This window comes from Myiozetetes cayanensis, unplaced genomic scaffold, assembly GCF_022539395.1.
Source record: "Myiozetetes cayanensis isolate MyiCay16 unplaced genomic scaffold, myiCay2020 scf6-25, whole genome shotgun sequence".
NCBI lineage: Eukaryota > Metazoa > Chordata > Aves > Passeriformes > Tyrannidae > Myiozetetes > Myiozetetes cayanensis.
In genome coordinates this window covers 35,411,813-35,426,534 of record NW_026087853.1, presented here as the reverse complement: position 1 = coordinate 35,426,534, position 14,722 = coordinate 35,411,813, and the positions used below count along the sequence as shown (strand labels likewise).

The following is a 14,722-nucleotide window of genomic DNA, read 5'->3' as shown; positions in this document are numbered from 1 at the left end:
TCCAAGCTTGATTCTTGTGATTGATTGTAGAATTAAGTATAGGAAACTCTTGTAACAAAAAATTTACCAGCTTCTGCATTAATCTCCATCTCAATTTGTCTCTCCGCTAGTACCAGCAGTAACCAAGACCCTCTCATGCATTTCCTGCTGTTAGAAAAGCAGTTTTAGAATTTCTGCATCATCTGTCAGTATGTAGACAAAGAAGTATTAGATGGTATTAGGTTCCTATAAATTTTTACATTACAAAGCTACCTAATATTTAAGTACTTTAAAAAATCAGAAAACCTAACTTTGCAGGGTGCATTTTGTCACTGTAATCATGTTTTCCTAACAGACACATGAGAGCTATCGAAACTCTGAGGAAGGAAAGAGAAAAAAGGTTGCAAAGATACCAAAGAAGCCGAAGTCTGAGTCCTCAAAAGCATTTGAGTCTGTTCCAGACTCTGGATCCAAGTCAGAGGGATCCAGATCTCCCTAGCAGACGCCGAGAGTATCTGCAGCAGCTGAGGAGAGATGTGGTGGAAAATACCCGGTAGGGCATTAGAAACCTCTCTTTTGGCCTAATGTTCATTAGCAGTGTTCACAATGGGCACACATTAATGGTTGTTACCGACATCCAAGACTCCCATGGTAGAATTCTTCTCAATATGAACACGTTAAACCTTTGGGATAGAAAGTGCTTTCAGAAAAAACATGTACCTGATATAAAAAAAAAAATTCATTACAAACTTCTGTCTATTTTTATTTAAGTAAGTCCATAACGAGTGTCTAATTTATTATATGCGTATGATGAGGATAGCCCAGTATTCAGACTGGACTGATTAGAGACCAATCTGTCTTCTTACTACTTCACTAACTTAAAAGCCACATTCTGTTAGAATTCAGTTTCGTTTCAGTTCAGAAAACTTCTGCAACACATCACTATTTAGAATTTCAGTTTCTGATTCCCCACCATATCCCCTAAAAACTTTCGCTTCCTTTGCAGTCAGGAGATAGTTATTTTTCCAAAATAATAATCTCAGATGTGATATGCCAAAACCCTGACCTTAGATCATATGAAGAGCTGATTTAGAAACCAGTGCAATCACTGCAATTATGTCAGTGGTAAACTGGACTTGCAGTCTGAGTAGTTTTCCAAGACTAATGTCTGCTCAGTCTTCAGCAAGCAAAGAGAAACTTTTTGGAGGCCCATGTGGTGGGTTTCAGTTGCTTTTCTGGCAAACTTTCCTGTTCCACGGGGAAATACGGTTTTCTCATGGTATTTTGTAGAGGTGGCAAAATTTCATGTAATTATTTGTGTTTCCCCTTACTTGCCTATTTTTACAGAGTTCAAGAACCAAAAAGAAGAAGCATTCAACATCCTTCAGACATTGAACTGTTGCTCCGAGACTACCAGAGAGCACGAGAAGAAACCAAAACTGAAATTGCCCGAGCAAGGGACAAACTTCGGGAGAGAGCAGAGCAAGAAAAAAGGCGTATACGGGAACAAATATTTTCCCAGCTACAGAAGGTGAGCATTATATTGAAAGTATAAACAATCTTGAAGTTCTCAGTGTTTTCTTTTTATGTAATTTTTTTTCTGGGCTAGCACTGAGTAATTGTGTTGCTAAGGTAAAATCTTCAGTCTTTAACAACTACATTTGACCAGCAAGTTAAGTAAGGGGATTGAGAAGTAAAGAAAGAGCAAAAACTGGGACTGAAAAGAGATCTTTTTAAAAAGCCCCTTAAAAACATCCTAGCACTGGTTTAATAGCCTGGACTCTTGTATGTAAAGAATAACAACAGCAAAAACCGCATCTTCCCAGACCGCCAAGTTTTAAGGTGATTCACTCTATGCCTTATATAATCCTAGTCTTTCAAACAAGCCTGCTTATTTAATACTTTCTGTCGGGCAACAGTTTTTGTCAATGTTCCTAGAAAGAAACTGGACTTCTTTAGATCACTTCTCTTTCATCTTCTGGGGTATTATCACTGATTTGACTAGCTGCTGTGCACAGGCAGTTCTGTGGGGGTTTGTTTGTAAAACTGTGATACCTACTATTACAGGAAGAAGCGAGGCTGAAGACTCTTGCCAGTACAAGCACTTTATGCACAGACTCCAGCCTCAGCCTCTCCTCGGGCCCAACATCTGGTTACAATAGCAGTAATACTGCTACATATACTGCAAGGAACTTCAGCAGCAGGGAAGGGCAGGTGAGAAACCACTGGTCTGTGAGATTGATGTCTCCAGATGCTTCAACAACAGAGCCATAATAACAGAGACCTTTTTTAAGATGATTTGTATTCTGTCACAGCTACTGAGCAGGACAAGTTTGCATCACCAGTACACAGATGGGTGAGATGGGGTGGTGGGAGCATTACCATTAATTTCAAAGGACAGTGACACTTTAATTTTTCTGGGTTGTTTTTTGTTTGTTTGTTTTTTGTAACACAGATAAAAGTCAGTCGTTATTGTCAGTAATGCCACCCTCTGCCAAATACTTTAGAAACAACAAGCCTTTTCTTGTGACAAACCTGATAGAAACTGATATTCTCAGTGTGCCTCCCTCAATGATACATGCATTGACTTAAGAGTTTCTGTGTGTTAACATGGATTTTCCTGAAGCTACTTCTGCAGTATGCATCTGTGCTAGCTCCTTACATTTGGTTTGCAAAGTTTCCTGACTTAAGGTATCATTTCATAACCAGAGGAAAGGCAAAGGCATTACCTTATGATAAAGAGAAGCTTCCCACCTTGTAAGGCAGATTTGCTACTAATGTTCCACTGTTAATGTAACACAATTTATTTTCTCCAGTTCACACAAAAAGCTCTCACTTCTGCACTTCCTTTCTTAAATCAGGTTTCTTCTGGAAATACATTGGTTTCAAGAGACACACGAGGTCGTTCAGCTGTTAGAAACAGTCAGCTTTATATGTTAGAGCAACTTCAGAAGGATTCAACACTTGGTGAGTATATCATACATCTGCTTATGTTTGAGTTGTATCCCAAAGACTAATGACATTTGTCATTTATGCAAATCAAAATCTAATTTGACTTACTTAGGTATTTGAGGATGTCTCTACCATTACATGACTTCAGAAAAATACCATCAACCAGTAGCCAGAGACTGATTAGAATTTACTGAAGAAGCAAATGGTGATTTGTTCCCTCTAAAGTTGGTCTTTTGATGTTGTAACATCCAAGTATAGCGTTCTGAGACAATATGAGGATAATGATGTGAATGAATGAAGGAAGCACAAGGGGGCTAAAGCTGCAACAAATATCGAATTGTACATGCAAGTTCTTATTTTTAGCCTCAAGACTTCTGTTGCCTATTCTTCCTAAAGTTGCTTTATTTTTGTATATGTGATAATATTTGTCAAAACTCGAGTAACGCAAGATGTAACTTGGTGTGATTGCCAGTACACAGTTGTCTAGACAAGGGATGTTATCAGTACCTCATTAAGATCAGATGGACTGGGGGTTCCAATGGAGGACTGAAGTCCTTACAGTTCAAGAATAATTTTTTTTTTAATTCCCCTACGGCTTTTTTTGTTTCCTGCAGAAGCCAGCAGAATTCAACCTCCTCTCCCTTCTAGTAGCACCAGCTGTAGGTTCACTCATGGATTAACTATTTCTGTCAACTCCTCTTCAACAAAAGGATACCAAGATTTATCCAAACATATCTTGGCTAATGCTACCACTGAGGTAAGTAAAAAAGCGGAGTTTTCACTTATTTTTGTATCTCCTTCTAGAAGTTGTAGCAAAAATGGGTAGGACAAGTCTTATTCTACATTGCCAATAGTTACCTGTTTGTCAGATACAGAGATGCACACGCTAAACAGTTTTAAAGGGTGGGGAAGGGCTGCAGCCATGGGGTGCAGATTGTCACGTTAGCTGGAATGTTTGAGTGAAGCTGGTGTCATTTGTCATTGTGTTCTAAGGTAATGGCAGCATGCTCTCATAACCTGAGGAACCTCTACACGTGCCAAGCAGCAGCTGGGTGGAAGTAAGTTTATGAGACGTCTCTGTAACGGGTAGGGCTTTCTCTATACCTGGCCTTTGTGTGCAAATACTTTTGTCTTTGACAGATACCAGTGTACAGAAAAAGAGGTGCAGGTGTACTACAAAGTCTTCCCTTCAGCAACAAGGCATGGGTTTCTGGGAGCAGGAGTGATAGAAAGACCTCTTTCCTATGTGTGGGGACTAGTGAGAGATCCTTGCAAAAGGCATCTGTATGACAGATCTATCAATACAGCTCGAATACACAAGAAGGTAACCAGCCACATTCACCTGGGTGAGTATCCACACCAATGACTGACCACCTTATCATCATGATGGACTTTCTCAACTCAGGATGTCAGCCAGGAAGAAATTTAGAGGCATCTTACTTCATTTATTCAGGTCCGAATAAACAGTTTAATTAGGAAATATGGGAACTTCAGCTTTGCAAGACTTATCCCAAATAAAGATTAATTAACAGATCTTGCTAAGAAGTAGAACTAAAGTACAGAAAGTAAAGATAAACCTGAAGTGGCTTGAAAAAGCATTTTAATGACACATTACAGCATATCAGCTAGAGCTCCACTTCCAGGCAACAAGTCAAAATAAAATATGCATCTGCATTTAAGGGGTAGGGGAAAATTGTGACAAGTTAAAGTTGTCAAAGTCTAATTCCCCTTTTTTGTTGTTTTGGGTGTTTTCTTTCCCCAGTATATTTAGTGACTGATACCTCCCTATGTTACCTAAAGCAACCCCGGGATTTCTGCTGCATTACTGTAGAAGCCAAAGAGGTAAAGTGAACATTCTCTCTGAAGCATAGAGGAGTAGTTGTTCTGAGATCCTGGTTCAAGGATAAAGGAGAGAAAGAAGTAAAGTGCATCTCTTTCTGTTTCCAGAAGTGCCAGTGTAACAAAAAGAAAAGCCATGCCAATATCACACAAGTGAATTATGTATAAAACGGTCTTGTGAATTACAATTGACAATCAAGGCCCGTCAGGCAGTAACATAAGTGTCACACAGTCTATTCTGGTTATAAACATGCAAGATTTTGATGGGAACATATTTAATATATCACGTGAGAAATAATATTTCTCATTAAAAGAGCTCTTTTTAAGTAAGTAATATGATAAATATGCTTTATGGCAAACAAAGATATTACTATTTGCATAAATATATTACTATATACATAAAAAAATTTTCAAGTTGTCACCTTTATACCTTGTCACATGCAGGAGAATTTGTCTGTCCTGGCTATTCAGTCTGTCTATGACGCGTCCATGCCTCACCCTTGTAAAGAAGCAGTGAGAGGAGAGATTTTACCAAGTGCTTGGATACTGGAACCTGACATAGTGAATGGAAGAGATATCACCAGAGTTATTTACATGGCACAGGTAAGATTTGCTGTGTGTCCAATTATGAATGCAAAAAGGCTGTTGGGTAGCAGAACACTTAAGAGCTGGTAAGTAACAAAACCCACAATCCTTATGCTACGCTCCATGAACTTTATGAAGTGACCGTAAAAGTTACCTCCACTTCGCATGCTCTTATCTAGCATGATGCATAGCAGTGTATCCTAGACAGTCTTACTAGGACTGTAATTACGCACACATTCCCGAGTTTTTCCAGCATCTAAAGCTGCTACTTTGGATACCCAGCTCTTCTGTAAAGGCTTATTAGAAGGGTATGTTTTGTTCTCACATGGTGAGCCCTTGTTTGTGTTTTTGTCTTGCTGTGGACACATGAAGTCTACCTCGGGTTATGCTATGTTCAAAATGTCTGAAATTACTTGTTAAATTTTTCTAGCCTAAGTCATTAATTCTTTACAGATATTATTCTTTAACAGATAAAAAAAGATAAGTTAAAATTAGTATTCCAATTAAGAATAAAAAAATCCCGCCAGCCATTTCTTACAGACTCATCTGAAAAGTAGGCTCTCTTTGAGACGTGGAACGTAGTATTTAAAAGTGTCCAGGAGAAAATGCCATAATGTGTAAAATTTATTTAAGTGCTTTTGTACAGATAAATGACATTAGTCCATTAAACTCATCTATTTAAAACTTTTTTTAAATACATTTTTAAAAATATTATTAATTAGTATATGAATTTTACAATGTATATGTAAAACATATATATGCATTTTTAAATTTTATATGCATTTCATATTGCCTTTTGGTACATGCATATATGTTTTCAGTAACACTATGTTTCTTAAACTAGTAATATTTAATCCAGGCTCAAATTCAAAAGCAATGTGGGTCATACCTGCTAGAGGTAACATCAAATAGCAAAGCTTTGAAAGTCTACAGAGAATTAGGAAAGAAAAGAGACAAACCACGCAGTAATGATAGCATTTGGCTGTGAACTACTGTGGTGCTCAATGTATACTTGATACATGAGAGCTGTTCCAGGCTGGAGAAGTGTTCTGTTGAAAACCAGGTACAAACCCCAACATGCAGCCTCTCTTCTAATTCCTGCAGGTGGATCTTGGTGCCCCGGCTATCCCTGCAAGGCTCCTGAGTTCCATTGCAAAGCGGCAGCCCCTGGTGATTGCTCGACTGGCACATCTGCTTGCTAGTTAGTGTTTGTTTGGGACAAACAGGGACACTTCACAGCCGCTCACATTTCACAAGGAGACATAAATGTCAGTAAAGGTAATGGAAAATGCTGGCTCCTAAGGCAGCCACCACCAAGCCTCACTTCAGGAGCCTTTCTGCTAATGCTGGACTGTACAGAAATATAGTTAGAGAAAAGGATCATTTGTTTTAGCCAACTCTGCTTAGAAGAAATGCAGCAAGTCCAGTTGGGAACCTCCTAGAGACGGCAGCGGGAAACCTTCATGGAACAGCAGAAAGGTTTGCTGTCTTTATAAAGAGCAGAGGAAGAGACTTTGCTTTACAATAGCCAGCATCTTTGAGTGTATTATTTAATTTCTGTTTGCAAGCAGTGATCAACCTTCTTTCTTTCAGGAAGATTAGGCTGGAAGCAGTACACGTATGGCCTGAGACTTTTTGTAAGTTCTTGAGCAGAGCTGCAAAGCTACTTTCTAATGTTGAGATAAGTATCAAATGCAGAATTCCTAACTGTGTAGATAAATCATTTATCTTAGCTAGCTGCCTATCCTTTCTTCCCCTCAAGAAGAGAAGTTAAAGCAGCGCAATATCCACTAGTCATCCAACATCCTGGATAGATTTTTCTCATGTAAGTAAGTGGCTGTCTGCTTGCAGCCAGTGTAAGGTGTTTCAGATTGCCACTACACTATGCAGCATCAGTGGAAACCAACACACCTCAGGACAGTTTTACTGCACTGCAGAATCAGGTGCTTTGAAATAAAGAAACCAAACAGACGGCTCCAAACAGTGACACTTTGTCATGACTAGGGTAATACTCAGTAATCAGCTTGTTTCTAGAATTTAAATCCTGCAAGTAAGAGTAGCTCCAACATTTTTCCACACACATTTACCCAAATGCATTAAGAGCTGAAAATATAGCCTGGTCATAGTCTTGTCACACTTCTTTGTTCATAACATGACCAGCTGATCCACTGCAGCAAGTACAGACCCTTCCCATTCAATTACCTCATGGGATTTCTGTTGAACTTAGTCCAGCAATCCTGCTGTCAGGCTTTACATGTTTGTTCAACATACTCCCTAGTTGGTTCACATATTCCTTCATTTAAACAAAACCACAACCAACTCAAATATCCAAATAACTTCATTTCACTCTTCAGCACAACAGTACAGAATCACTTTAGATATACCTAAGCAATAAAAGCTGCTATGTTATGCTTTCATTAGCTAAAAAAGTCCACATTATTCAAAAAAGCTCTTGCACTTTAAATTTGTCAAGTGAGAAATGTGTATTCAAGCATCCACCTTATTGGAGTCAGTGCCTGCTACTTTAACATAGTTACTTTCAGTAAAAGGTGCATTTTCCCAGCATATGGTGAAGTTAGCTGCACTCCCCACCTTTGAGTTCAAGAGCCAAGATCTACTTTTACTATATCTTTGGACAGGTGTAATTTTGGCTCACAGCTTCTATGTTACTTCCTGTTACTAATATATTAAGTTTTAAATGAAAAGACAATAGCTATTTTAAATGGATACTTAAGAGCAATTTTGATACATGTCAGCCTAATGCTTCCCCCCTAAACTAGACCAGGTAGTATAACAAAACCTTTCACGTAGAAATGTGCTTTGTTTTATCTTTGGATAGTTGTGGTTACAATCTTAACACCAGTATATTACTGTCCTTTCTTTGGTGAGGCTCAGCCTCTTCCTAAAAGCCTGTCAAAGTGAGTCACAGCACAGCTCACTTGCAGCATCGTGCATTTTTTTTTCCATAATCCCTCAAGGAAGAAGTTTTCTGCTAGTGAGACAAATGACAGATTTCCTTTGGTGGAAACCCAGAAGGAAGAGCGAAAAAAGCACTGCATTAAAACCCTAATAAAAACAAGCAGAAACAACAGCACAGGGTATTGGGTCTGTCCCCAGTGCTGCTTCCACAGATTTCCACTAAAGATTTGCTCGGTGCTTTGCTTTTTTTCCCTTTTATTTTGGACATGGCACTAGTGATAAAGCAGTTTTTGTAGGAAAAACATCTAGGGAGACTCCTGTTGTTCAGTGATGCCAGTGCCTATGAAGGATAGTGTCTTACTGTACAGTGCATCAGATGTTTATTTTTATATATACTTTTTTTTCTATGTTTACAAATTAAGTTATTTATATATGCTTGGTTTGAGCCGGTTTTATATGCTGTCAAAGCTAAGTTTTATTTTTATTGGTATTGAATTAATGTAATTTTTTTTTTTAATACAGTCTTCAATTAATACTAAAAAGCCTATTTATATAAATGTTTTCTTTTGCAAATACAACATTTTATGGTACCTGCTAATGTATGGCATTGGTTTGTTTGGAAGGAACAAACAAAAACCCAGCAGATACTGAATTTGTTAATCTACAACAGGCAAAACCCAACTTCCTGTAAGTTCCTGCTGAGCAGCAGATGATCAAACCAATTGTATTGGACCACCTAGGGTTGCATCTCTGCTCTTAAATCAAGGTTGCTATTTTCATATCCACAATAAATGGTATTTTCTACACAAGAAGACGTGCTGCACCTTATTTTGCTCCAGATAAGATATCCATCTATGGAACTATGCTGGATGGAAAAATAACACAAAGGCAAGCTTGTGATAAGTTGTGTGTCTCTTCCTTGCCTGCTGAGGAGTGCACATGGAATATGAACTTGTAGCACAAGAGTTAATAAGCCAGTCACTGCTTAAATCTGAGTTCTGTGGCACGTGTCTTGTCCCAGCAAAGGTGGTTTGTTTTTTTTTTTTGGTATTTAAAAAAATTACATTGGCTGGAGCTTCTTCCTGAGTCCTGTTACACAACTCCCCCGACCTGCACATTCAGAAGGAAGGTAATATAACACTGTTTTTCCTAATTTGCTTTTGAGAATTGTGAGTTTGCAGTAGGGAAGAACTGGCAGAAGAAAGGCCACAGACTCAGACTTGGCTTGCTGTGAGATTTCTTCTCCCTATTGCTCTCCTGTTTGCGGCACCTCTGGCACTGTAGTTAGAGCAGAGCACAGAAAAGAGGTGCAATGCCTGAGGCACTGGCACTGAGAGGAGTCCACCAGCCCAGTGGGACTGCAGAGCTGTGCATCCTCGTAAGCACAGTCCCACTGCTGAGTGTCCACAGGCAGAAAATCAAGTGCTGTGCAATTGCTCCTAAGGTTTGGTTACAAAGGTGTCTGGCTTTACAGAGCAAACGTGGCTGGGTACCATGGGGTTCCCAACAACTACAGTATCTGCATTAAGTCATAAGAACGCAGAAACAGAGGTGTTCCTTACCTGCTGGGTTCCACTGAAGAGCTGACTGTGGTCTTTGGATGTTGTAAACTGCTCCTGAGGCTTGGCCACCTTTTAAATAAAAACTTCCAAACATACTGTATTAGAGCAGGATAATTGAGGTATGTTGATTTCATGAAAATGGCTGTAGCAAAGGTATCTACGCAAAACAAAGTTTTACAATACCCAAATAAAATCTGTGCCAGAGTCAAGAGCTCCTTTCCCCCCCCCCGCTCCCCTGCTTCCCTCCCCTGTTAAAACAAAGTTCTGTTTCAGTTGAAGAAAAGCAGCAGCAGGTTGGACAGGAGGTGTTACTGTACTTTCTCTGCCCCATGCTTTGTGGCAAGGTACTTGTTTTGTTCTTCACCCTGGTACAAAGAGATTATATATTGACAGCTTGAACACAAGATGCTTAATAATGTTTATTATGACAAACAGCAATTTCAAATGAGATCTGCAGCAAAACAAAACATAATAGCCTCAGGGAGCAGGTATGGCATGATATGGTGTACTTGCTGCTTTAATTTGTATTCCCATGTCTTGCTGTATATGCAGCATGACCTACTTTTAGGGACTGTCTCCTTCGTTTACATCAGAAAACCCCTAAAATGAGGAATGCAGATGGAACATGCCAAATCTTTCAATACAGGGCTTAATAAACCAGCAAGTCTCAGTACAGTTCAGATACTGATGTGCCTCTACAGTTTCTCTCTCTGTATAACATATATTTTAACAGAAGCCACAGTTCTACCTAATGAATCCTGTCTGTGGTTTTTCTTAAATCACTGACTCCAAGATGTTCCCTTTTCTCACCTTATACAGGGAAGAAGTTAGTTAATTATCAAGCTAAACAGCCCTGGTCTTTACTTTGCCTGGATGTTGTTCTTTAACACAGAACATGCTTTCTGGAGAAACCTACACTAATAGTTCACTCCTAGACAAAAGGAAATAATGTCCTCACTGCTACCAGGCAGGGTTGGGAGATCCCATGAGACAGCTAATGAGCATCTAATCATACTCTGCTAGTCACCAACAGTTCCTGCCACAAACCGCAGTTTTAAGGAAATAATTGTGGGAGGATGAACAGGAGATCATATCCTTGGTGACAATCTGTCTATAAGGGCAGAAAAATACCCACTGTCCTCCAAGAAAAGGACTCCTTTCAAAACCTGCCCTCCAGGGAGCATCACAGTTCTTCTTCTCTACTTTGTCTGCTCTTCCAGGCTGTAGTTTTCTTGCTGCAGCACCTCCTGACTGAAAAAAACCAAACTCAAGGCAAGAAGAATTATAAAAACCAGTGGATAGCAGCCAGATGCCATTTATGTTCACATACTATAAAAGTGTCTTAAAAATACTGTCTTCAGTAAAAAATATAAACAGATATTTTCTCCCTTATTTCTATTAAAACCCCTGGGAAATTATAAGTTCTGTTTCCAACAAGAGAGGGAAAACCACTTGAGCATCTACGTCCTTTAAGAGTAATGCCATTGATGGTCTGGTGTATTTAATATGATTTAACTTTTAAAATGAGTCTTAAAAAATTAAAACCAAACCTTCAACATTGAGCTTACAATGAAAAATAAATACAGGCACATCTCTGTGTCATATAGGTTCATGTTTTCCTTCCCCTGACAGTAGAGGCTTTCTTACAAGACAGCATGAGAAATCACATTGAGTTAGTTAAGAGAAGAGACAGCCACCAAGGAACCACCTCTCTGATCACAAAGACACTTGTCCACTTGAATTGATTCCTGGGTTTGGTCACAGCCTGTTGCTGCACGAATAAAAAAAAGTGCCTATAAGTCTAAAGAACAGCTGCTCTGAGCCACAATCAAGGTGCTTAAAGGACTTTTGACTTGGAGATCCGTTTGCTGATGTAAATCCTTCAGCGTAGTCACCACAGCAAATGTCCATGAACAGAAAGACAAGTGCAGGTTTTGCACAAAGTGACCTCTTATCTGCAGTATGCTCCCAACAAAGAGCTTCCAATCCATTCAGAAATGCTAAAAATCCCATTTGTGTCTTCATTAGTAGTTTTTGTCCGCAGAGTCCACCTCTGCTAACTTTGTGCAGTCACAGTACCTAGAGACCGTCTGGTCAGCTCACAAGGGTTAGTCCTGGGCTCCTCTGTATGATGTTCTGATATAAATACTCTGGACAGCATTTTCAGGTCTTTTAAGAAATCCTGTAACAGATACAAACCAGAGAACCCTTATTAACAAATGTCAACAAAGAGGCTTACTTCAACCTTCTAAAGTTCTTAACTAGAAGAAAAATTAACACATTGATGGTTTTCCAGTGATGACCCTGGACGCATTACAGAATTGACTGCAAAGATGAATGCCTGTAGGTCTACGTGTTCAGTCTCCCACCTAATACCAACATCCTTCTCAGAGAAGATCATTGCCACAGTTTAAATGGTTCAACATCTCCAACATGCAAGTGCTCACCAGCCATGAAATACTGCCCATCTTCAGCAAGGCATTCGGGTGGTTCCCTACATTTTGACTGTGGCCAGAATAGTGCAACTCCTATAGAAACGTCTGACTCCTCTCACACTCCAGTGATAAGAGGCACAGGGTTTTAAAGTGCACTTTGGGTCAGCTAAAACCCTTCCTAACATGTCATTCTCAACCCAAATGCAGCAAGTACATTTGGGCTAGAACTGAGAGCTGGGCACTGGGCCAGCTGGTTTCCAAACTGGTTTACAGTTTTCTTGCAAACATTTTCACTGCATGGGCAATGCTGGATTCACACAAGTACAGCTTTCAGTCAAACAATAACAACAGTAACAAGTTTGCTGGAAGCCAGTCCTTGGGCTGCATTAAGCAGGAATGACAGACAGGAAGGTTATAGGCCTTATCTATATGAAATAGAAATACAAGGATTGGCTGTTAATATAGTTTTACTTTTTATTTCACTTACTGATTGTTCACACCCATCTAATTACTTACTGAGGGCCAAGGGAGCTCTTCAAGGCTATGCAGGCAACTCTCTATTTCACTGGTTCTCATAAGTTCATGTTCTACAAGACCACGAAGCAAGAAAAGGAACAAATCCCACTGCAGAAGAGAGAAAAAATTATCAACAACTCAAAAAGAAATGGTTTTTGTGTTTGTTTCTTTATCCATTTACAATTCACACTTTGCTTCTTTTCGCCACATTCTGACCCCAAAGAAAACACATTATTTATTTGCGTGTGACAAAGAGGACAAGAGCAACATCCAAAATGAGTGAACAAAATTCTTCTAGTTCATACATTGTGTCCTACCATAGAGTCTTATAATTTCCAACTCTCAGTCTACCAACACACCAAGTATTTAATTCCTGCCTGTTCAAGAACAGCTTGAAAAATTACTACCTTACCTTCTGAAATAAGCTGGTTTTAGCTTGCAACTAAATAGGGTGACTTTTAGCTCCATAGCTGGGGTGCTTATAGCACCAATATGCATGCAAAAATGAGAAGTTGATAAAAGACACAAGAATGCAACCAATTACAGAGTCATGTGTGCCCAGTCCTCACCACATCCCAGGCCAAGTGGAGCCTTTTGCCATTTGTTACTAAATGAAACTGTACCTTCCTGAGAGCCCCTGTTTGATACCAGCCCCCAGGCAGGTATCAAACCCTGACAAGTAGCATGCTGTCCTCTCTTCCCTACCCCTGCAGAAACAGCAGCAGGTAAGAGCAGAACAAGCCTCCACTGGCCTCGTTCACACAAGCCACCAGTGAGCACTGTGGGCAGGCAGAACTCACACAGAGTATCTGCCCAGAGCGGACAGCTGGCAGCTCCACAGATCGGAATAAGCTTTACCTCTCGCAGCTTAACTTCTGCAAGGTAACCAACGTTCTTCTTGCTGAAGATCAGCTGCACAGGAACAGGTGTCCCAAAGTCCTCCTTCCAGACAGAGAGCAGCAGTTTTAGAAGGCCGTAGGTGGGATCATTCTTTACACGCAGCCTCTCGGGGCTCTTCTTTGGGGATTTGATCTCAAGACTCAGAGGAACACGATCTGAAACTGTGAGAAAAGGATGGAACAATAAACTTCTACAGCTGCATTATTTCCTTTTATAGTCATCGTCTTGGTACAACAGCACACTTAGTGAGTACAAACCAGTGAATCTAAGAGAACTGGAGTTCGAAATATGCAAAATTATGAGCTTTGAAACTATACAGACAAGTATTACATAGGAAGAGATTTATACTCCTCAGTCAAAGAATACTATTTGGTTGGCATATAGCCCAAAGTCTTGAAAGACAACGGACTATATAAAGGTCAGTCTAATATTTAATCAAAGAGAACCTAGGTGTTACTCCTAAGGAGAGAAGAGTAATACAGTAAAAAGCCATTTAAATCTATAAACAGATTGAAGAGTTGTCCATAGTTTAGACTATAGGCAGAGTTACATAACTTCACACAAGAGAAAGTAAAGCTGAACAGTGTTTAACTGCAGCTAAACAAAGACAGATGGAAGATACGAGATTTTCCTCAGTACAGTCTAATGGAATGGGGCAGATTTACACTGCTGACCCCCAGAATAAATTTCACAACATTGGATGTGCACTGCCTTCTGAAGAAATGAATTATGTGTAAAACTTCTTAAGCAGGTTCTAAAACCAGGAAATTCGAAGGTTGCTCATTAAAAAAATACCTACATTCAGATCACAGGCTACTGCTGAGAAAAACATGATATTTACACATTAGAGCAAGAGAAAAAAATAAACTGAAAATGCTCGCAGAAGTCACAATACCATAGGAAACAAGTTATTTCCATTCTTTCAAAAAACAACAACAACAACAAAAAACCCATAAAAACATAATTTTATGAAAAAGGCCCTTAATTTTATGGAAAACAAACAAAAAACAAACAAACAAACAAACAAACAAACAA

The 14,722-nt window shown here is 39.4% G+C and overlaps 2 protein-coding genes across 2 annotated transcripts in view; one reads left to right on the top strand and one right to left on the bottom strand.

Annotated features, from left to right (window-relative positions):
• The window catches only part of STARD9 (StAR related lipid transfer domain containing 9), a 102,749-nt gene extending 93,663 nt beyond the window's left edge, over positions 1–9,086 (top strand). Inside the window, 10 exon segments of the mRNA XM_050336281.1 lie at positions 335–532; positions 1,327–1,510; positions 2,047–2,193; positions 2,841–2,946; positions 3,546–3,688; positions 3,925–3,989; positions 4,072–4,277; positions 4,694–4,773; positions 5,215–5,373; positions 6,460–9,086. Of these exon segments, the coding sequence (XP_050192238.1) occupies positions 335–532; positions 1,327–1,510; positions 2,047–2,193; positions 2,841–2,946; positions 3,546–3,688; positions 3,925–3,989; positions 4,072–4,277; positions 4,694–4,773; positions 5,215–5,373; positions 6,460–6,561 (1,390 nt within the window). The 3' untranslated portion in view covers positions 6,562–9,086.
• Positions 9,087–10,240: 1,154 nt separating this feature from the next.
• CDAN1 (codanin 1) overlaps positions 10,241–14,722 on the bottom strand; it is a 35,576-nt gene continuing 31,094 nt past the window's right edge. Inside the window, exons 26-28 of the mRNA XM_050336284.1 lie at positions 13,646–13,848; positions 12,788–12,895; positions 10,241–12,018 (exon numbers count right to left, since the gene is read on the bottom strand). Of these exons, the coding sequence (XP_050192241.1) occupies positions 11,893–12,018; positions 12,788–12,895; positions 13,646–13,848 (437 nt within the window). The 3' untranslated portion in view covers positions 10,241–11,892. The remainder of the gene's footprint in view (positions 12,019–12,787; positions 12,896–13,645; positions 13,849–14,722) is intronic.